Below are 21,723 nucleotides of genomic sequence, written 5' to 3' on the forward strand. Positions count from 1 at the left end.
AATGAGGAAGTGGAGCTGGAGGATGATGTGGAGCACACGAGCGGGTCATCCAGTGGCAGGGCGAGTCAGGACCTCTTTGTGACTCCAGAGGCGTCTAGCTAGTCCCAGCGCTCTGGCGCACATGATGTGGGAGAGGGGAGCTCTGGTAAGTGCTCATTTTGCTTTGGTACTGGATGGTGTGTGGAGACCGAGTTCTCGTTCACTTTATGTGGTAGAGAAGGGATAAAGGATAGAAATTAACAGAGCATGTGTATTTACGTAGTGGGGGTCTGGCAGGCAGAAAAGTTTGTTAATGTACTGGGCTCTCCCGGGAATCCTCCACAGTGATCTCTAAGAAACTTTCCTGAAGGTACTCTGAAATCCTCTCCTGAAGATTCCTTGGTAGAGCGGCCTTGTTTCTTCCACCACTGTAGGAAACTTTGCCATGCCACCCAGCAATTATTTCTGCAGGGACCAGTGCGGCACAAAGGCGAGCAGCATATGGAACTGGTCTGAAGCCACACACATGCAGGAAATGTACACTTGCATCCTAGGTTATCCATAGGAGTGAGATATCTGGTTGGATTACCCTAGACTTTGGAAAAGGGTACCAATATTCAGAATGATCTCCCTCAGCACTTGTAGAATCACTCAACAACGAGCATTGTGAACCTCAGTAGCAAAAGACTTGATCTCTCCCTTGCCTTGCAAAAAGGGACACTGGTGGGGGAGGTTGACCTAAAAACCTCCAAGCAAACTAATCTAGTTTGTCTAAGGCTGTTCACTGCCAAAAGAAAGTGCTTTTACACAAGATAGCTAATGCATGTTATCTTGCTGTAAAATCCTAATGGAGACATGGATCTGTCGTTTTTACCATAACATAGCAAAGTCAACCACAGATTTGGGTGGTAGTGGGGTAATAGTGTTGGCTTTGTCTAGCTACATTGAAATAAAAACCACCAATACCTTGTCTCCACTAGATATATCACTGTTTAATAAACACACCTTTTTTTAGCAGTGAAGACAGCTTAAGTGGGGAAAGTTAGAGGTGGTTACCATTTCATGGCAAAGTGGTGGTTCTTTTTGCAAAGTAAAAGCTCTAGAGATGAGGAGGGTGGGGAAATTAAGGTAGAGAGTAAATGCAGTTACATTAAAAGATGGTCAAGTTGTGTAGTAGGTCAAATACTGCAAATCTAGGGGAAAGTATTTTTATGATGGTATCTTTTAGGCTCATCCTACTAGTCTACGCCGATTAGATCTAGATCGTATTACAGGACGAGAAGCTGAATTTGCCTTCTGAAATCCTTAGAGTTTTTCACCTGGGGATGGGATTCTTGGTGTAAAATTCTGGAAAGGAGAAATCAAACCCGATGATCTCAGCTCATCTAAGGCATTTGGCGGCTATTGTCTGCGGGACATTTGTCTGCACCTTTCACACGGTCAGGAAGATTCTCCCCCCCCCGGATATTTATACCTAGGCTGCCCTGTGGATTGATCCCACCCTCCAGAGCACGCCAGGGCCGTGCCTATCTGAGGTAAGCCCATCCCGGGCTGCCTACACCCGAGAGCAGCAGGGCGGTGTTTAGGGTGTCCGCGGGCACAGAAAACCAACCCCGCCTTTCACTAACAGGTGCAGCTGAACCGGACGTTTCAAAGGCGGCCGCCGCGCAAAGGCAAACCGTCTCCGTGCCCTTCGGCCTTGTTCTCCCGGCGCCGCCCCTCCCCCCGCTTGTCACCCGACACGCGCGCGCTGGGCACGGCGCCTTCAGGGGCCGCTGAGGAGATTCGCTGAGCGTCGCGAGCAGCTTCGACCTTCTCCCGCTCCGCGGCCCAACGTCCGCAGCGGGGGGGCGGGGCTTGCCGCTTGGGCACCGCGCACCCTCATCGCCGCAGGGCAACAACGGACGACCCCTCGCGCGCCGTTAGCTCGCCTCCCGCGCATGCGTTCCGTTGGGGGAAAATCGCCCCTGGCCCCGCGCATGCGTCTTCCCCGGGGCCTGCCTGCCCCCGCCCCGCTTTATTCTGCTGTCGTGCGCATGCTCCGCACGCCGCTCCCCGCGCATGGATGGAGTGGCTGCGTTTGACCCCAGCGGGCGTTGCGGGCGGCATGTGGCTGCTCCACCTCGCGCTGCTCCTGGGGCGGCTGGCGGCCGTGGCGCTGGAGTCGCCTGCGGCGCTGGGGAATGGTGAGGACCCGGAGCCTGGGGGGGGGGTGGGCACAGGGTGGGAGGTGACCGCACTGCTGGGCTCATCATCCCCTGCCCCCTCCCTCTCCAGCAGCACCGGCGCTCGGAGGCCCCGCCCCCCGGGGCGCCTATTGGTCCCGACCCAACCGCCTACTCATGCCCCGCCCCCTGCCTGTTGGCCGCCGCGGGCGTCGCTGGGCCCCGCCCCCCTCCCATGGGAGGCACGTGCCGGCCCGCGCGGAGACCCCGCCCCTTTGGCTCTGTCCCGGGCGATGCAAGGCCTGATCCTGCCCGAGGGGGCTGGGCTGCTGCACCGCACCTGCACGGGGAGCCCTGGGCCTGGCCGCTCGCGGGGGCATCACCCGCTGTCCGGCCCCGGTGGGTCCCGGCTCGTGGCGGCGTGGCGGTGCCCGGGCTGGTCGGTCTGTGGCTCCAGGCTGGTCGGGGGCTGTAAGTCCCCGCAGGGGAGCCGGGCTGGTGCTGGAATCCGGGCGGGGCGGCGCTGGGCAGGACTCACCCGCTTCTCCTCCGCTTTCAGCCTCCGGCCTGCCCTGCAGCCCGCACGCAGCGCAGTGCTGGACCCCAGAGCAGGTCCGCGCCCTGCCTCCGGAGCGCTTCTGTGACGGCCGCTGGGACTGCCCCGACGGCGCCGATGAAGCGGAAGAGACCTGTCAGCACCCGGGAGCCCCGCCGGCCCCTGCCTGCCCCTGTCTGTTCCAGTGCGGGGAGGGTGAGCCCTGCTTCCCGGCCGCCTGGGTCTGCGATGCCCACGCTGACTGTGAGGACGGGCAGGATGAGCAGGGATGCAGTCCAGACTCACCTGGGACTTCCCTGGGACCCAGCACTGCCGGGACAGGTGTGGGATGCGGTGAGACCGAATGTCTCACAGCCAGGACGGGGCGGGAGAGGCCAGCGACAGGTGAGGGTGCCTGCAGATTGGGAGCTCAGGGGCATGGTGCGTGGGCAGGCTGGTGGCTGGGATGGGTGCGCTGCAGAGGATTGGGACATTGAAATCGTCCTTCATCTGAAAAGCTTACACCTGTTACAAGTGACAGCAGGGATTCCTGCCACTGGGACAGCCGAGAGAAAATTAGAGCTGCTGTGAAAGACATTCACCCCCAAGAGATACAGCTTTGCCGACCTAAGGCCTTATCTACATTACAAAGATGAGTCCACCTATGTTAGGTCGACTTACAGCTACCACATTAATTACTGTGGTGGTTCATGTCCACACTACCCTCCTTGGGTCAGTGGTGTGCGTCCTCACCAGGAGCTCGTCCAGTGACCTAAGAGGGGTAGTGTGGGGAGCTGTGAACTGGGGGGGCAGGGGAGAAGCCACTCAGGACTTCTCTCCTCCCCACTCCCAGACTGGAGCAGGGTTCAGCTGCTCCGTTCTCCAGGGCAGCAGGGTGGGGCGGCTAGGCTCTAGCTGCCCAGCTTTCGCTGAAGTCTTGAAATTGACAAGAATGACAGCGAACAGCTGATGTAAGGAACACCATGTCTTTACAGTGGCCTACTGTGTTGCCCTAACTACACTGACATAAGTCCTAAATCTCTTGTTGAGGTGGTTTTATTACGTCAGCATAGCAGAGAATTTACATTGGTGGGAGAAGCATGTCGGTGTGCACCACCACTGTTTTGCTGACAAAAGCTGACTTTTGTATACGAAACTCTGTAGTGTAGGCCAGCCCTTAGCCCTAGTGTAGCCCATGCTACACTGGATGGATCACCTACCCTGAAAGGAGATTCCCTCCCATCACGCAGCGCTACACAGCAGTTTAAGTGTAGACATACCCTTACTTTTCTCCATTTTGTTTCTCCTTGGTTAGTTTCTTTTGTGCTTGTGACAGTCTCTGCCCTCACCCCCACAATCTCATCCTTTCTGGTCCTCTCTTTCATAAGAGACAAGGTGGGTGAGTTAATCAATATATCACCTCACTCACCTTGTCTCTCTAATATCCTGGGACCAATACGGCTACAACACCACTCCCTGTCTTAGTCAGTTTCTCTGCTTTCCCTCCTTCCCATCCAATAGTAAGGTTCCCTTAGTTGTGTTAGAAATAACCAAACAGGTTGTCCCTGGGGCGGATTGGGGAGATGGAACCCTTTATTGCCTGCTCATTCCACCTCGATGCTGTGAGTGAGTAACAAGGGGGTTACTTTACAATTCTTTTATCCATAACAGACTGTAAATGTATACATTGCCAGCAACTTCCCATAGACCCTTATTGGTTACATTGACACCTACAAAATGAATATTAACAGCAACATAATGAATAGAATTATACCTGCCCCTGTTTGTTGTTTACAGAGGTCAGGCACATCACCTTAAAACCTATTAATTTTACACTAACATTTTTTGAAGTAAAGGCATACAGGGGGAAGGAAGATGATGCTTTCTTCCCACTAAGGCATTGAGCAGGAGTGGTGATAGTGATTTTACTAGCCTCCTCCCCAGTGCAGATGGCCAGGAAGGGAGGAAAAGAAGAGAGATAACAGACTCTAACTGGAATTCACACCAATTAACAGAAACAAGGTTTGCCCATGCCATGACCCTGTTCCCTCTAGCTTAGGCCTGTCCATTTGTCCAGCTTTTAACTCTTTACTCTCCTACAAGTTGTTCATGTGGGCTTTTCATACAGCAATAGGGCAGAGAGAACACTTTTTTTAAAATAGGAAAATGTGATGAATCCCCAAAAATGGGCAGACAGACTGAAGGCGGGGTGCAGAACGGGACATGCTTTGAACTCCTTTTTAAGTTTAACTCAATCTGAATGTGACAGCAACAGTTGAAAGTCCAATTATTGAGTGCCCTCTGCTTTCATTTCAGGGAATCCAGCTATCCCCAAATCTGAGAAACCTGTGTTGTCTGACACCCGAGGCCCCTTGTGGGTGACAGCTGTTTTTGGTACGTGAGAATCCAAAGGGAGCTGCAGAACTGATCTTGGCTTTCGCTGAGTAGCATTAATGAAAACTGAACTCCACTTGTATGCGATTGAATAGGTTGTGGTTCATGCAGTCATGGCTGCCCCTGGGGCTCCTATAGCCCATGTCGCTGCAGCGTGGTTTAGGCCAGCAGCCGTGTTCTTTAGACCACTTGTCTCAAGGGCTTAGGTGGCAAAGTCCAAGGTTCAGCGTTTCCAGCTTTGGGGAAAGACTCAGCATTTCCTTCTACTGTTGAAAACCGAGTCCCACTGCACCGGACTTGGCTCTTACCTTCCCTCCTCCCCATCCCTCCAGGGGACACAGCCCCTCTTCTTACCATTAAGAGTTATTGGTTTGTCTTTTGTAATTCTTGGGCACTAGCGGGGAGCAGCTGAGCCTCAGTGCTGCTGTCTAGTTCAGGGGAGGAATCATAGCAGCTTACCGCCTGTGTGCTCTTCACTTTCCAGTGCTCCTGAGTGTGCTGGTGGCTGCAGGATGCACTGTTACATGGGGCCAATCCAGAGCAAAGAACAAGTGCTCCAGTTTCAGCCTTGAGAAAACTTCCAAAGAGCAGCTGGTGCCAGACAGGAGACTTCTGGACTCATCTCCTTGATGGGTATGTCTCCCACTCTGCAATAAAGCCAAACTCCTCTGTACAGGGGACGGTGAAGTGGCTTTCCTCCCCTTCCCACTTTTTGGCCTTCCATTTCCTCTCTCTGGTGGGGGGTTATCACCCAGCTATGCTTGTGGGTATCATTCCCAGCTGTCCACTCTGCAGTGAGGTGTGCGAAAGAGGTCTCCCCCAAAACCTCTCCCCTCCCCCCATTTCTCTGTGCTGGGAAGACTGCTGGGCATCTCTTTCAATGAGAGGCTCATTCCAATAGGGAGATAATTGGGGTGGTTGAACCCAGGGGAAGCGCTGTGTTCCTAGACACTGAGACAGCTCATTTGGGGGCTTTTTACAGTGGATGGCTTCCCCACAAGTTTTGCCAAACAAAATTAAATAAAAGCCTTTGGCACAGAAGATATTAAATAACCAAATGTCTTGATTCTTCTTCATCTTGCAGGACGTTGCAGTGCTGCGATATGGTGAGATGGGGCCCAACTCAGTCCTCCTCATCACACTCTCTCCAAATGCCAACTGAGCAGTTTCTGGGACGAGTTTTCTGAGGTTTAATTGGGTGACAATCACACTGGAGTAATCAAGGACTCTTCTTTTGTCACAGGGAGCTTAGATTGTGGGATTATAGTGGCAGTGGGGAATCGGAAATGACCATCACTGGTGCTCTAAAATCAACCATACAAGAATGTGATGGAAACACTTGGAATGTCACAGTAGGTCATCTATAGGCGCCCCGCCCTCACCCTGCGTAGGTTATTCCGCAAGATGCCTCTCTCCGGAGTAGCTCTGGAGTTAGTGACCTCCCTCCCAGTGGACACGCTAGCCTCCACAGTAGAGCTGGGCTGCTCTCCCTTCCATGTCCACCCAAGAGTCGATTGTAAGCTACCTCTTCCTGCCCTGCTGAATCTTGCCTGTAAGCATAGCCATTTGCTGCTGTGCCAGGGCAGGCCGTTCCCTTCTACACACCTCCGTGGGGCACAGCCCAAAGTGACAAGTGCATATAATTTGTATCCTGAGGATACTGTTCATATCTGTAACCATTGGCTCAAACGTAACATACCAGACGTTTTTAAAACATCGTTGGCTGGAGGAGACCTGTCAAGGAGGTGGAAACCTGAAGAGCCTCCTGTATGCTTGGCTTTGTATTGGCTCAGCAGCCCCTATGCACAGCATCGGGCATTCAGGACCTGAGTGCCCTCAACTTCCAGTGCAGTCAGTGCCGGAGGCGCGCTCAGCTCCTTGCAGGATTGGGCCCAGAGTTTCCACTTGGACACTGAAATCCCTGGGTGTTGCATCCTCAGTGCAGTGGAAGAGTCTCTTAGCAGATGTTTTAAGTTTTGACACACATCTGGAGCCAGCTTTGCTCTTCTTCACTTTAGCTGTGAGTTGCTTGGTCTCAAAGCTCAGTTGTTAGTTCCAATGTGTCTCCAGTTCAACTCTTGCTCCGTACAACATTTTTTCTTAGATTGTTATTAACTAAGTGTAAAACACTACTACTGTAGAGGGACTACTGTGCCAGTGCAGAAACCTGGCGCTGGTAGAGGGAGAACACCGTCTTTTCCCGTTAATCCAGCGTTGACATCCAAGACCCATGGCATTCTTTGCATAGGTGCTTGCTCAATGCGCACACATTATATGGTAAAAGCCTGCAGCCCCGTTGGCAGAATGTGGTGCCTTAAAGGTGAGAATTCTGCTTGTAGGGCGTACACTCCAGCCAGCAACCTCAGAGGGCAGGACTCCCTGGGGTTTGTAGAGTGGGTACACGTGTATGTAATATAGGAGAGAAATTTTGTAGGAGGTGTGAAATATTTAAAATCTCGGCTCTTCCCAGCAGTGGAGTAGAGCATTAGCAAGAGGCTAAATCCCTGAGGGCCCAGGATGTTGCTTTCTGTGCAACCAACAAAGAGCCACAGTTGGCATTGGGCGGGTGCTAAATGACAGTGGAGAAATTAAAGCTTTTTAAAGAACTTGTGGTGGCTTCCTAGATTTTGTCTTGAGGGTCATATCCATTATTATGATTGATTCAGTCACTGCTCAGCCCTACCGCAGAAAGACGTGTGTGTATGGACAGAAACCTCCTCCTACCAGTCGCAGTAGAGGAGCAGAGGGTGGCTGAGTCTGAAATGCAGCACAATGCTTTTTTTGGTTGGGAATGTGATAATGTCACTGATTTTGGAGGGGCAACATAGATAGCTGCTCAGGCAAAGGGAGTTAAGGAAGGATTTAGATAGAGGGAGGCTCTATTGTGCATAGGAAGGTAGGAGTAAATTCTGTATGCAAGTCACACCCAGGGAAAAAACAAACCCAGGAATGAGCAAGAGAAATACAGGGAGCAGAGAGGCTTGGCTGAAGCAAAAGGAACAAAACGGAGATGCAGCCGGAGCTTTGGGCAGGGGGCGCAGTTGTGCATGGCTGTGCTAAGGATTAAGAGCAGCTCAGACTTGAAGAATGAGGCGAGAGGGGGCTGGGCAGTAACCGAGGCAGGGGCCTCTGCCTGCTGGTTGGGAGTGAGGAGTGGATTGGGTATGGTAGGGAAGAGGCAGGTGCAGTCAGTGAGGCAGTGACAGGCCTGTGGGAATGCGTTAGCTGTAGCAAAGGAAAAGAGGGATGTGGAGACAGTGCAGACCGGAGTTGGTAACTGACTGGGTACATCAGGGATATTAATCAAGCCCCTTCTTCAACGCCATGCATTAAATGCACAAAGCTCTGATCTGTGGAATAAGACTGCACAGTTAAACATCCGAAAGTGAGGAAATGCCAGTGTTGAAGTGGACAATTTAACTTTGCCACCTTGTGAGTCTGAATTGTTCCCGTGCCGTCTGTTGTTTACGCTCATGTGCTATCTCAGGTAACACGGTGCATCATATAGATTTTTCTACCATCATAGATGCATCTACCTGTGCTGCATCTTTACTGCTTATGGTAGTTTTTATTGTCAGCCATAATGGTCCAGTCCATCTGTATGCATTTACAATGGGATTGTCATAGATTATAAATCCAGAAAGGACCATTGTGATCATCTAGTCTGACTTCCTTTGTAATGCAGGCCAAAAGACTTCCCTGCATGAGTTTGTGTTTGAACTAGAGCCGATCTTCTGGGAAAACATCCAATTTTGATTTAAAGATTTACAGTGATGGAAAATCCATCACAACCCTTGGGCTCAGGGAGCACAATGGGAAGATGCACAGAGCAGAACCCAAATGTACACGTCTCTGAGGGGAAACAGATTGGCCTGGAGTTTGTGCTGGGGGTCGGGGACACAGATTGAGACTGGGTTCATGGGAGACGAGTGGAGATGCACCGTTCTTGCTGGAGCTTGGGGGAGGGCCCAGACTGGGCCATCTGGATGGACACGTTTAAAAAAACACTGTTTAAAAAGTAAATAACTTTGTGCCTGAGTTTGTCTAGCTTCAATTTCCAGCCTCTCCATCTAGTTCTACCGTTGTTGGCTAGTTTGAAGAGCCTTCTATTATCAAATTTCTGTTCCCTATGTAGGCAGTTGTAGACTGTGATCAAATCACCCCTTAAACTTCTCTTTGATAATATAAACATTGTTCTTCTTGAACCTTTCACTGTAATGCCTGGTTTCCTATCCTTTAATCATGCATGCAGCCTCCAAGCGTTAGTTGCCTGACTCTCATTGACATTCAATAGAATTTTGAATGTCTAAAAACGAGGGTTTTTAAGGTATTTTGGCACCTGAAGATGCAGATTCGTGCTTTTGAAAATCCCTTTAGACACTTAAATACCTTGAAAAATCTGGCCCTAACTCCATTAGGCCCCATTGAAAATCCCTTAGATATTTTAAATTATAGCTTCTCTCTAGTGTATATTAATTTTGTTCAGACCCATAATTTGTTCACATTTAATTTAAGGCATTTTAAAAGGTGTCTGTCGTTTTAGGATTTTAGTGTTAATACAGTCATTCAAATTTTTATAGTTGATATTTGGCAAATTCAGAGGTAAGGTATTAATACCAATTCCCTTTCACTCAGACTCCTTTGGAGCTACCTACATGTTTGTATAGAAGTCTAATGTGGTCTAACTTACATTCTGGTTCTCCATTGCTCTGCTCTGTGTTTGCATTTACACTGTGCAGGTGGTATAAAATGCACCAAATCAGAATGGTATACATTGGTGTGAATGACTGCACAAGGAACACACAGATTCTCTGCTACCAGAAGGAAGAGTCATTTAAAGCAGTGTTAGGGCTAGTTTAAGGTCCACTTCCTTACATCTTCTGCCTCTTTGGCTTGTAAGTTACATCAGATTTGGACTCCCTTAGACTTTGATGGAGTAGGTGCAATGTAAGGGCCTGTAACTTACATGCCACCTCTGAGTATGGCACTGTGCATTTACAGCAGTGGTCCCCAAACTCCAGCCCTAACCCTGGCTCCTGGTCCTGACCGCAGCTTTGCTTCCGGCTCCTGACTCTGGTTTCCAGGAAGGTGTGGACTGGGTAAGGAGGGAGCATGATGAAAAAGGTTTGGGGACCACTGGTCTAGAGGAAGTCTAAGCAGGCAAACGCACGCCCTTCTTGACTCAGCTGCTTCAATCCAGAATGCATGGTGGTCTTGGCACAGTGCATTAGCTGAGGGTTCCGCAATGCATTATTGTAGCAAGAGGCAGTGGGCTCCATGCAAAGGGGCATCAAGTCATGGAGCAGGGAGCTCCCTCTGCAGCTCTGGACACTTAGTTACCAGAATGTTATAGACAATTTTCAGAGTGTTCAGAGGGGAGCCACAGGAGTGGGTAAGAGACTGGAGGAGAGTGTTGTGTTTCTCTAGTCCCTTCCATCGGAGAATTTCAAAACACTACAAATGTTAATTAATTAAGCCTCTCTGCAAAGTAGGTCAGCACCAGTATTCCCATCTTACAGATAAGGAAACTGAGGCTCAGAAAAGTGCCTTAGCCACTGACCATCCCATCCTGCCTTCAGTTGTGGACCAGCTCTCTGGGAAGTGGTGAAAGCCATCCTTCTCATATGACTGGACTGTACAAAGCATCAAGAGATACTATAGGGAGAGCCCTGGACTGGCTTGCAGGGAATGGGCTAGGAGCCAATAGGTCTTTTCCATCCCTATTCTGTGTGTGACTGTGTCTCTTGTTTCAGTGACACAGAAAAGTGATGGCAGGATGGCGAGGTGGTGATTGTTTTAATGCACAGGTGCTTAATGAATGAATAAATCTCAGAGCAGGATCTCAGCTGCGGGTGCCCGAGGAGGTTAAAGCTGATGGAAGTTCCCAGTTCTGTTCCTGTTGACTCCTTGGCACTTGAGTCACCAGCAGCAGTTAAATGACCATGAAGTAAGGCCATGTGGCCTTCCAGTAGGTTCAGAAACAGACATGATAAATGGTTGTGCCCCTATCTAAATGTGGACTAGTGGTGGTAGACACAACCAGCTGGAATGGAGGTAGCGAGAAAAAGAATGAAAGAAACGCGTGTCTGGAAACAGTTCCTTATATAAAGGGTTAAAACGTCAATCTCATTATTGTCTTAAGGAGCTAGAGCTGAGCTGTCCCCAGCCTCCAGAGAATAAACCCAGTTGCTCAGTCTGATAAGCAATCAGCTTTGTGAGCCCAGCAGGGGATCCGGCGCATGGAGCGCCCATGCAGCCTGTGCCCGCGGAGGCTGAGGGAGGGGTGCTCTTGATAGTCTCTTTGCAAGCTTTTCTCAGCACATGCCTGATGGAAACCTCCCCATGAAATCAAAGCTGTCAACCCTCAGGCCATCATTTTCGGGCTCTCTGGTGTGAAATGCCAGGTACCATGAGGCAAGGGAGGAAGAGGCGCGCAAGCCTCTCTGCCAATCTGAAAATCGGGGATCACCAAAGGTGCTGGCGGACCCCAGAAGAAGAGGAGGTCTTCTTCCCTTTTGCACAAGACAGTCTGGTGAAGCAGTGGAGCTCCCTGAACAATGTGACCGAGAGGAACCAGGAGCAAAGCAAGGCTCCTCCCCGACGGAGCAGATGCTTCCTCAACATCAACGTTGGGGGGAAATCTTTCCAGATCGCTTACAAAATGGCCGCCCGTTACCCCATCACCAGAATCGGGAAGCTGGCCATCTCCACGGACCCCATGAAGAAGCTGAAACTTTGTGATGACTATTCGGTGCGGAGGAACGAGTACTTCTTTGACCGAGACCCTTTGATCTTCCATTACATCTTCCACTTCTACCGCAGCGGGGTTCTGTGGATCATGGACGAGCTGTGCCCCACCAACTTTGTGGAGGAAATTGAGTACTGGGGTATCCACCTGAAATACTCCCAGCAGTGCTGCCGGATCCTCTTTGAGGAGAAGCAAGACGAGCTCAAAGAGTACCTGAAAATACAGCGGGAGCTGGAGGCGGAGCTGGAGCCCCTGGAGCAGGAAGAGCACTTTGAGGGCAAGTTTCTGGGGGAGTTCCGGAAAGCCATCTGGAACCTCATCGAAAAACCCTTCTCCTCCATCCCTGCCAAGATCATCGCCGTCATGTCCAGCTTCTTTGTGCTGATCTCCATCGTGGGCATGACGCTCAGCACCGTGGAGGAGATGCAGCACAAGTCGGCGAAGGCGTGCATGGAGCAGCTGGAGACCATCTGTGCCATCTTCTTCACCTCCGAGTACCTCATGCGGCTCCTATCCACGGCCACCTTCCAGAAGTTCCTGCGGGCAGCGTTCAGTGCCATAGACCTGGTGACCATCCTGCCCTTCTACATCCAGATTCTCTTTGAGCACCTGGCTGAAGGAGATGCACTTTACCATGAGGAGCTGCACAAAATGGAGAGCGTGAGCAAGCTGGGGAAAGTTCTCAAACTCATCAAACTCATGCGGATTTTTCGCATCCTCAAGTTGGCACGCCACTCCACCGGCCTGCGGGCCTTCGGCTTCACCATGCGCCAGTGCTACCAGCAGGTGTGCTGCCTCCTCCTCTTCATCGCCCTGGGTGTTTTCACCTTCTCAGCTTTGATGCATTCTGTGGAACATGACGTCCCAGGCACCAACTTCACCAGCATCCCTGATGCCTGGTGGTGGGCAGCGGTAAGATGCAGACACCCCTCAGAAAGGGAAATGTGTGAGTGGGGTACCCAGGGGCAACGGTGTCTCTGCTGGGGCTGAGTTCAATGCCAGAGGATGATAGGCAGCGCCTTGACCACCTCTTCTGGCCAGGAGTCAGAACCACGCCTGAGTCTCCCCCAACGGAAGCAGTAACGCTGGGCTCAGGCCTGAATCCAGGGTCAGCCCCGTCCCCTTAGGAATCTGGAGTCAGTGCCTGGAGTATGGCAGTGCAGGGCAGTGAACCCCTTAAAAGTCGAATGGGTCCCGAACCAGGCCCGGCACCAGGGAATGAGATGCTGGGCTTGGGGGCTTGTCCTGACTGCATAGGGCGCTAGCCATAGAGTAGGGGGTGCTGAGGTGGGGACAGAGAGGCCGGCTTGGCTCTGTGGCACAGCAGTTCAGCCAGCACAAGGACAGTGAGGAGCTGCAGCTGAGACTCAACCCTTGGCAGGGTTGAACCTCCAGCCAGGCCCATGTGAGCCAGGGACAGAGAGCCTTGCTCCAGGGAGTGCAGGACACTCCTGCCCCAGGCCCTGGGGCAGAGCGGGGCCATCCGTGCAGCGGGTGTTGTTACTGGTGCAGGGCGCTGAGCCCTCAGGATCCGGGGACAGTGAGCAGCTGTGACGGCGACTCATGACTCCCATTCCCTAGGGCAGAGGGGCAGGGAGTTCCAGTGTGGCGCACGCTGGGAGAGATGGGGCAAGAGGGACACACACATGGATGCCTGGGATCAGGCTGGAGAGGAGAGCTGTAGCTGGGGCCGGCAGGAGGGAGGGAACACCCAGACCAATGTCAGAGCTGGTGGCAGGGAACGGAGGACATGGAGATCAACTTTGAAGGGAGCCGAGCAGGGGGTTTGGACCAGGGCTCATGAGGAGAGGGACACAAGTCAGGTTGGGGCTGGGTATGAGGGGGATGCACATATCCGTGCCCTAGGTCCTGGGGACTGAGAGAGGCACATGGATTTGTCTGGGGTCATGCAGGCAAAGGGAGACTCATGGCTCAGCCCGGGGCTCAAGGAGCACAAGGGGAAGATGCACAGATCAGGACCCAAATGTACGCGTCTCGGAGGGGAAACAGATTGGCCTGGGGTTGGTGCTGGGGGAGGGGGACACAGACTGAGGTTCCTGGGGGATGAGTCGAGATGCACCATTCTGGCTGGATCATGGGTAGGGGAGGAGGGGCCCAGACTGGGGCATCGGGAAGGACTCCTGTATTGATAGAGGTTGTCTCAGGCCCAATAGAGTGTTTCTGGAGCCTTGTGTGCTGCTTGGTGTGGCATGGGGGACACACCAAGTTATGGCCAGCAGCTCCCACACTAACGAGCACCATTAAAAGCCTGCTGACTTTGTATTAACATGCAGAGAAGGAAGGGAATCAGCTAAAGCCTTGGCAACTCAAGGGTTAAGCAGGGCCTTCGTCTCCGTAATCTGTCTCATTCCCTTCCCCCCAGTAGTATGGGTCTTTTCTCCGGGAGAGCCCACAGCTTCATGCTTTCTTTAGCTGGTGTCAGAAGTTTCCGTGGGGATGTAAGGCTGGTCAGAGACGATTCTCTGTTGCTAAAGTCCACGCTTGTCTCTTTCGAAGACAAGAACACACAAAGAACAGAGACAACATCTCAGCTCCGCTACTTGCAGCTCAGCTGCGGGGAGAATTACAGAGGGAGCATGCGCCGATTAGCTCCCTCAGAGCTGGCAAACCAGGTTTGGGCTAAAGGGATGTGTGGATCCGGCCTTCCCGTGGGCTCACAGTCATGCTATAAAGGTGCTGCTCTCCTGGCCAGCTAAGCCAAATTCAGGGCCCAAGCATAATTTTTTCGGGCCCAGTACAAACTTGTAACACAGGCCCCCTCCCACACACAAACCCATACATACAATCTCATGAGCCATGAAAATTTTTTCCTCATGGTAATGGGGGGTGCAGCCTGGGCCGGGCCACCCAGGGCCTCTGGGCCCCGGTAAACTGTACCCTTTCCCCCACCCCATATGGGGTCCCTGCCTGGAGCCTCCTGTCTGTGGCTACACCCAGCCCAAGGAACATCTAGTGCCATGCATAGGGCTTCAGTCCAGAAGGTTTGGCCTGGGCCTGTCGCACAGGACCTTGATGCAGTTCGGGTCCGGGCCACATTATCAAGGGTGGGAGGTGTAAGGAATTGCACAACTGTGTGTTTGTTGGAAGGGGAGGGCGCGGCTGGGGGTGGCGCAGCCTCTGGCCACTGTAAACTGTACCTTTCCCCCCACCATGTGGGGGCCTTGGCCAGATTAGACAGCTGGAAAGATGTGGGAGTGGGAAAATTCCCCACCAGTGAATGGGTGTGATCAGGAAACTCAGGTCCACAGCCCAGGAGCTCACCTGACACAGGTGATGGTGGCATCTGACTCTCTAGCCTTGACTGGCCTGGTCCAGTCAGGACCTCTGTTTTGGTTAGGACAGAGGAGGCCCAGCGGTAGGATGGTCCATTGCTGGCTGCCAGGGGAATGGATGGCAGAAGCAGGAAGTCCACTCTAGCCGGTCAAACCAAGCTTCAGCAGCTGAGCCCCTGATATGTCAATGTCTAGAAATGTCTAGGTGGCGGCAATGTCACCCCATCCGAACCAAGCCCGTGAGTCTATTTATCTTTCTTTCCTGTCATTGGTTCATTTCCTGTCATTCTAATGCCATCTTGGTTGGTTGCTATAGTAATTTCGTGGCCTCACCAGTAGCCTTGAGGACCCCCATAAATTCCTTTCTCTGAAGCACATCTCCAAACTCAGGCCCTGGTGGGAGTCAGTGCTTCAAAACCCACAGCTGAGTTTCCCCAGGGTGCCAGTTTCAGAACTGTCTCAGATTCAGAAAACTCCAGTCTCTGGGAACAGGTAACAGCAAATAATCTCCCTCTCTGTAGGACACAGCTAAATCCAGTCTTGTCTGGCACATCTTCAGTATTGTGCGTTGAACTCTTAGGTCTCACATGTGTTATATCTCCCCCCTAGAGTGGCTACATCCAATCCCGACCCATCTTAATACATAAACCATTCAGTTAATACAATGGGCAAAGGGAGATTTGGGTTGGAAATCAGGAGAAACTGGCTAACTCTGAGTAGTTCAGCACATGACCAGGTTACCCGGGGTGGATGTGGAATCCCTGGCAATGGAGGTTTTTAAGAAGAGGGTGGGCCAACACCTGTCAGGGGTGGTCTAGCTTTACTCAATGCTGCCTCAGCTCAGGGAGCTGGACTAGGTGCCCCTGAGGTCCCTGATTCTATCACTATCAGCACGTGAGAGATGTAGCCTTTGTCCTCATGGCACTGTGGGCAGGTGTCCCAGCCCGGCTACCTAGCCTGGGTTGAGAGCACCACTAACATGGGAGAGACGGTTTTATGTGCGGAGGGGGGCGTTTAGGGACAATCTCCAGGTAAGGCCCCACCTAGCTCTGCAGTGAAGCCCTTCCCCTGAATGTGGGTCAGAGAAGGGGAGCTCATGGATTGGGGAGCAGCTTTGAGGGCTGAGCAGGTGACACGTGGACTGATGCCTGGACCACTGGAGCTGCTCACGCGGACTGAGCATGCTGTTGGCAGGTACTGGCTGTCTGTGGCACCAGGCGGGGACAGACACTGTAGCTGGTCATAGGCTGGGGCCCAGGGGAGACACGTGGAGGGGGTGCCCTGCTTGTGTGGGGGGGGGAAGAGGGGAGAGGGCGTGTTTCTCAGGGGCAGGGGCCTGGCTCAGTGGCTGAGCAGGCCCGGACGAGCTTGTTGAGACGTGAGCTTGGGGGAGTTGATCATTTCCCTCTCTCAACCCCCTTACAGGTCAGCCTTTCCACAGTGGGCTACGGAGACACTGTGCCTGACACGGTGCTGGGCCGGATGGTGGCGTTCGGGTGCATCTCCTTCGGCATCATCCTCAACGGGATGCCCATCTCCATCCTCTACAACAAGTTCTCCGATTACTACGCCAAGCTGAAAGCCCACGAGAACGAGACCAGCCTCTCGCTCAAGCTCACCAAGAAGATTCGCTTTAAGGAGAGAGCCCTGAAGAAGCTGACTGAATGCTGCAGCGGTGACGCTCACGCCCACCACTGACTGGGCCAGCCAATGGGCCCCCTGACCTCCCACCTGGGTTACCCTACCTAGACACCTCCCCTGCCAACAGGGCCATCCAACGTGGCCACCATCCATTCCAGCCCACCCACCCGGGATACCATAGCCACCAACCTGGCCACCCATCCACCAGGTTAACAGAACTCCCAACCTGACTACCTGACTACACACCCATCAACTCAGTCACCGGATCTCCCTGCCTGGCTACCCCACCTCTGACCTAGACACATCCACACTCAGCTGGGCCGCCTGATGTGGCTACTCCACCCAACAGTTAGGCCATCCATCCAGCTATTCCCCTGGCCACGTAGGCATCCTGGCATTGTTTGCCTGCTTCCTTGACCTGCCACTTCACCTCCGCAGAACATGCACAGTCACTGTCAGGGAGATCCTGGGATGTAGGGACGAATGAGCTAGAGCAGCAAGTCCGGCGGGAGTTTGCAACAAGATACGGCTGCAAAAATGTCCAGGCCTGCTTGTGGGGAGGAAGCAGGGAGGCGACCGACCCTCTGCTGCGACCTAGAAAGTCCTGGCCAGCACAGTACCAGAGAGATACTGGCAGTGGGGCAGGAGCTCAGAGAAGAACAACAAAAAGGACCAAGGGACCTGGGTGGGGGGGTGGAATGGGGCAGAGCTGACACTGTCCAGCTGGACTAAGGGAGTTGGGAAGGGCACGAGAATGCTCTCCAGGCCATGCAGCCTTTCTGAGAGGAAGCAGGGCAATTAGTGTGACACTGGGGAGGGAAGCAGAATGGAGGAATGTTCCCTGGCAGTCAGATGTGTCGGGTGAGATCTGGTCACCCCGCAGGGAAGCGTGGAAGCCCCATTGCTGCTGACACGACTAGATGAGGCAAAGCCCAGTAGGATATGCTGCCAGGGGCTGCTCTGCCCTGGACCGAGGGGCTGATGGGACATCAAAGGTTTTTCTCTCTCTAGTGCCCCAGGCAGAACCCAGTGGACGCCACTGAGAAATCACGTCTCTTCCTCCAAGAAGCTCCAGAAGAGTTTTATGGGGACCCCCGGGGTGCACGACAGGAATGCTCACACTGATAACCGAGTCTGTATAATTTTATAAGCTTTTATTAAAATAACAGAAAATGATAGACAAATGATTGATTAAAAGAAAATGAATACTCAAATGGATAATGGATAGGATTACAATCTTATTCTAAAGACACATGTGATATATATATATTTCTACGGTATGCTTTGGATTAATATACTCACACTCTTCCCTGATGACCTGGTTGAGAGAGAGATGTCCAGTTCCTCAGCTCTTGAGTAGGGGGTGGAGAGTTAGGCAGTGCTCGAGATCTGAGAGCTACAAGACTTAGACTAACACTACAAATAATACTAAGTATAAACGAAGAACAAAAGATCTTAACACACTAATGAAAAGAAGTTTCAAGAAGGAGTAGCTGACAATCGCCCCAAGTAACATGGTTTGCCCCGTCTTATACCCTGAACGATATGGGTCCTCCTTCTAAGTCCAAACTTGGATCCTTAACCCCCAAATTATTAGGGTGCACTTATTCTGTAGGCTGGCAGGTTCGTGCATATTAATGACATATTCACATCCTTTCCAGATGGTTCCAGGAAGTTCGCTTATCTCACCTTTGTTATTTCTGGCCCTTTTGTGGGTTTTGTGGTGTATCTGTGAAGTTTACTTGGGGCATAACCTGAGACAGGCCCCCTTGTCTTGATGCCTCCTGGCTTATCTAGGGTAAAGGCTATAACCACATATGTCTTATCCTTTAACTCATCATTACTTATCTGGGCCAAAGATCTCGAACATATGTATGCTAACTGCCTTAGCTTTCATACAGGATGTGGCCTGTAAGGTACCTTGCATTACAACTATACTACTTTAATATGAATCTATAACTCTATTATATTAAAACAATAATACTTAAATCTATAGGGAAAGGTATATACATGCAAGCAAGCAGGCTAGTCCTATAGGCTACACCAGGACCAGATGGTATCCACCCAAGAGTTCTGAAGGAACTAAAATGTGAAATTGAAGAACTACTAACTGTGGTATATAACCTATTATTTAAATCAGCTTCTGTACCAGATGACTGGAGGATAGCTAATGTGACACCAATTTTTAAAAAAGGCTCCAGAAGTGATTCCAACAACTACAGGCTGGTAAGCCTAACATCAGCAAATTGGCTGAAACTACAGTAAATAACATAATTATCAGACCCATAGATGAATACGATTTGTTGGGGGAAGAGTCAACATAGATTTTGTAAAGGGAAATCATGCCTCACCAATCTATTAGAATTCTTAGAGTGGGTCAACAAGCGTGATCCAGTGAATGTAGTTAGATTTTCAGAAAGCTTTTGACAAGATCCCTCACTAAAGACTCTTAAGCAAAATAAGTGGTCATGGGATAAGAAGAAAGGTCTTTTCCTGGATTAGTAACTGGTTAAAAGATAGGAAACAAAGGGTAGTAATAAATAGTCAGTTTTCAGAATGGAGAGAGGTAAATATTGGTGTTCCCCAGGGGGTCTGTACTGGGACCAGTGCTGTTCAACATATTCATAATGATCTGGAAAAGGGGTAACAGCGAGGTGGCAAAATTTGCAGCTGACACAAAACTATTCAAGATAGTTAAGTCCAAAGCAGATTGCGAAACGTTAGAAAGGGATCCCATAAAACTGGGTGACTGGGCAACAAAATGGCAGCTGAAATTCAGTGTTGATAAATGCAAAGTAATGCACATTGGAAAACATAATCCCAACTATACATGTAAAATGATGGGACCAAGAGCAACTAAAATGATCAGGGGTATGGAACAGCTTCCGTATGAAGAGAGATTAATAAAACTGGGACTTTTCAGCTTGGAAATGAGATGACTAAGGAGGAATGTGATAGAGGTCTATAAAAATATGACTCGTGTGGAGAAAGTAAATAAGGAAGTGTTATTTATTCCTTCTCATAACACAAAAACTAGGGATCACCAAATGAAATTAATAGGCAGCAGGTTTAAAGCGAGCAAAAGGAAGTATTTCTTCACACAACACACAGTCAACCTGTGGAACTCATTGCCAGAGGATGTTGTGAAGGCCAAGACTATAATGGGGTTCAAAAAAAGAACTAGATAAGTTCATGGAGGGTAGGTCCATCAGTAACTATTTAGCCAGGATAACAGGAATTGCTGTTTGCCAGAGGCTGAGAATGGCCGACAGAATGGATCACTTGATGGTTACCTGTTCTGTTCATTCCCTCTGAAGCACCTGGCATTGGCCACTGTTGGAAGACAGGACACTGGGCTAGTAGGACCATTAGTCTGACCCAGTGTGGCCTTTCTTATGTTCCCCTCTCCGTCAACCCTAGTAAAAAAACCTCTTCATTTAGCCACGTGTCCGAGTCATTATGGGGACCCACCAAGGTTAGTGCTTGAAGCACTTCCCATGCCTGCCTCCAAGCCATGCCTCACCTAGTGTCTCTTAGTGGTGTGGTTTGCCACAGCCCAAGCAGCTGCAATAAATACATCAGTTCCCCCGCAACCACCACCCCCCCACAGATGGGTGTGGTGCAATACATTGGGTAGCTTACAGCAGTGCTTCTCCCCCGCTTTCCAGACGACTGTATCCCTTTTTTTGGAGGCTGATTAGTCTTGCAGACCCCAAGTTTCACCTCACGTTAAAACGACTTGCTTACAAAAATCAGACATAAAAAGACGCGTCACAGCACGCTGTCACTGAACAATTGCTGACTGTCTCATTTTTACCATAGAATTATAAAGGAAATCGATTGGACTATAAAGCTTGTACTTACATTTCAGCAGATAGTCTATGGAACAGTATAAACATGTCATTGTATGAGATTTTAGTTTGTAATGGCTTCGCTAGTGCGTTTTATATAGCCTGTTGTAAAACTAGGCAAATATCTAGCTCAGCTGATGTATCCCTTGGACGACCTCAGGAGTACATTTACCCCTGGTTGAGAACCACTGGCTTACAGTGTAGGGGAATCCCAAGCAATGTAACCCACCTACCACATATACAGCAAGCAAGGAAATAGTCAGTGAAGGAAATTTACATAAATATTGCATCATCCTCACACAGCTCATACTATCAATGAATGGCAACCCGGCCGTGTGACGAATGGCTGCACACAATCCACAAGCTACCTGCACTCTGCCCTAGAATGTGCATGGGGACTTGATACACATCAGGGCCGACATTAATGGAAGGTCTGAGCTGGAGAGGGGGGTGGAATATTGATGTAAATCATCTTCACTGGTTGTGGCCATGAATTTAAACGCCCAAGTATTTTTCATGGTCCTGCTCTTGGAGTGTATTTTGCATGAGGGTTATAATCATTCCTGAAACTGCCCCGACGCTGGGTTAGCGCCCGGTGTCCCTGCGTGGGCAGAGCAGGCAGCTGATTAAATGGACATGGCCCAGCACCCAGTTTACACTCCTGGTCAGTGCAGATTTACCCTGTGTTGTTTTGTCATCAGACCTGATTCTCGGTAGGCATTCAGGGATTAGAAGGTGAGGGGGGAGTCTGTGTCCCTAGTTAAGCAGCTGCTATTTTTGAACGGGTGTTTGAAAGAGGATTGGAACTGGCTTAGCTTTGCTGACCCACCGTGCCAGGAGACCAAGTGTCAGGCTCATACACATGCTGGGCCCAGAGTGCGACCGACGGACTTTTTTCACAACATTAAGAGCCAGAAGGAGGTGAAGGAGCCCAGTGAGTCCCACCTAGTGATTTATCAAGCTAGAGCACCCAGCACGCCCTCCCACAGGTATCTGCACCAGACAGGGCCGGATTAATGCATATGCAAAGTAGGTTTGTGCCTAGGGCCCGGATTTGTGGGGGGCCCAAATCTGAGTGACACCATGACCCTGCATGCCAGGCTGCAATGCCACTCAC

General features: G+C 51.0%; 2 protein-coding genes across 2 annotated transcripts; both read left to right on the forward strand.

The window, feature by feature from the left end:
- The first annotated feature begins 1,561 nt into the window (after positions 1 to 1,561).
- Positions 1,562 to 7,679, forward strand: LOC137159016 (SCO-spondin-like). Its single transcript, XM_067557152.1, has 5 exons — positions 1,562 to 2,165; positions 2,704 to 3,084; positions 4,996 to 5,073; positions 5,558 to 5,706; positions 6,158 to 7,679. Exons 1-4 carry the CDS (start codon positions 2,045 to 2,047, stop codon positions 5,701 to 5,703), a joined length of 726 nt encoding a protein of 241 aa, XP_067413253.1. The 5' UTR covers positions 1,562 to 2,044; the 3' UTR covers positions 5,704 to 5,706; positions 6,158 to 7,679.
- A 3,803-nt stretch (positions 7,680 to 11,482) lies between these two features.
- Positions 11,483 to 17,955, forward strand: LOC137162297 (potassium voltage-gated channel subfamily V member 2-like). The gene is made up of 2 exons (XM_067561976.1): positions 11,483 to 12,733; positions 16,540 to 17,955. The coding sequence occupies exons 1-2, from the start codon at positions 11,483 to 11,485 to the stop codon at positions 16,810 to 16,812; spliced, it is 1,524 nt and encodes a 507-aa protein (XP_067418077.1). The 3' UTR covers positions 16,813 to 17,955.
- Positions 17,956 to 21,723: the final 3,768 nt, after the last annotated feature.

This window comes from Emydura macquarii, unplaced genomic scaffold (assembly GCF_026122565.2).
Source record: "Emydura macquarii macquarii isolate MOO-44397 ecotype Brisbane River unplaced genomic scaffold, CSIRO-AGI_Emac_v2 contig_306, whole genome shotgun sequence".
NCBI classification, from domain to species: Eukaryota; Metazoa; Chordata; order Testudines; family Chelidae; genus Emydura; species Emydura macquarii.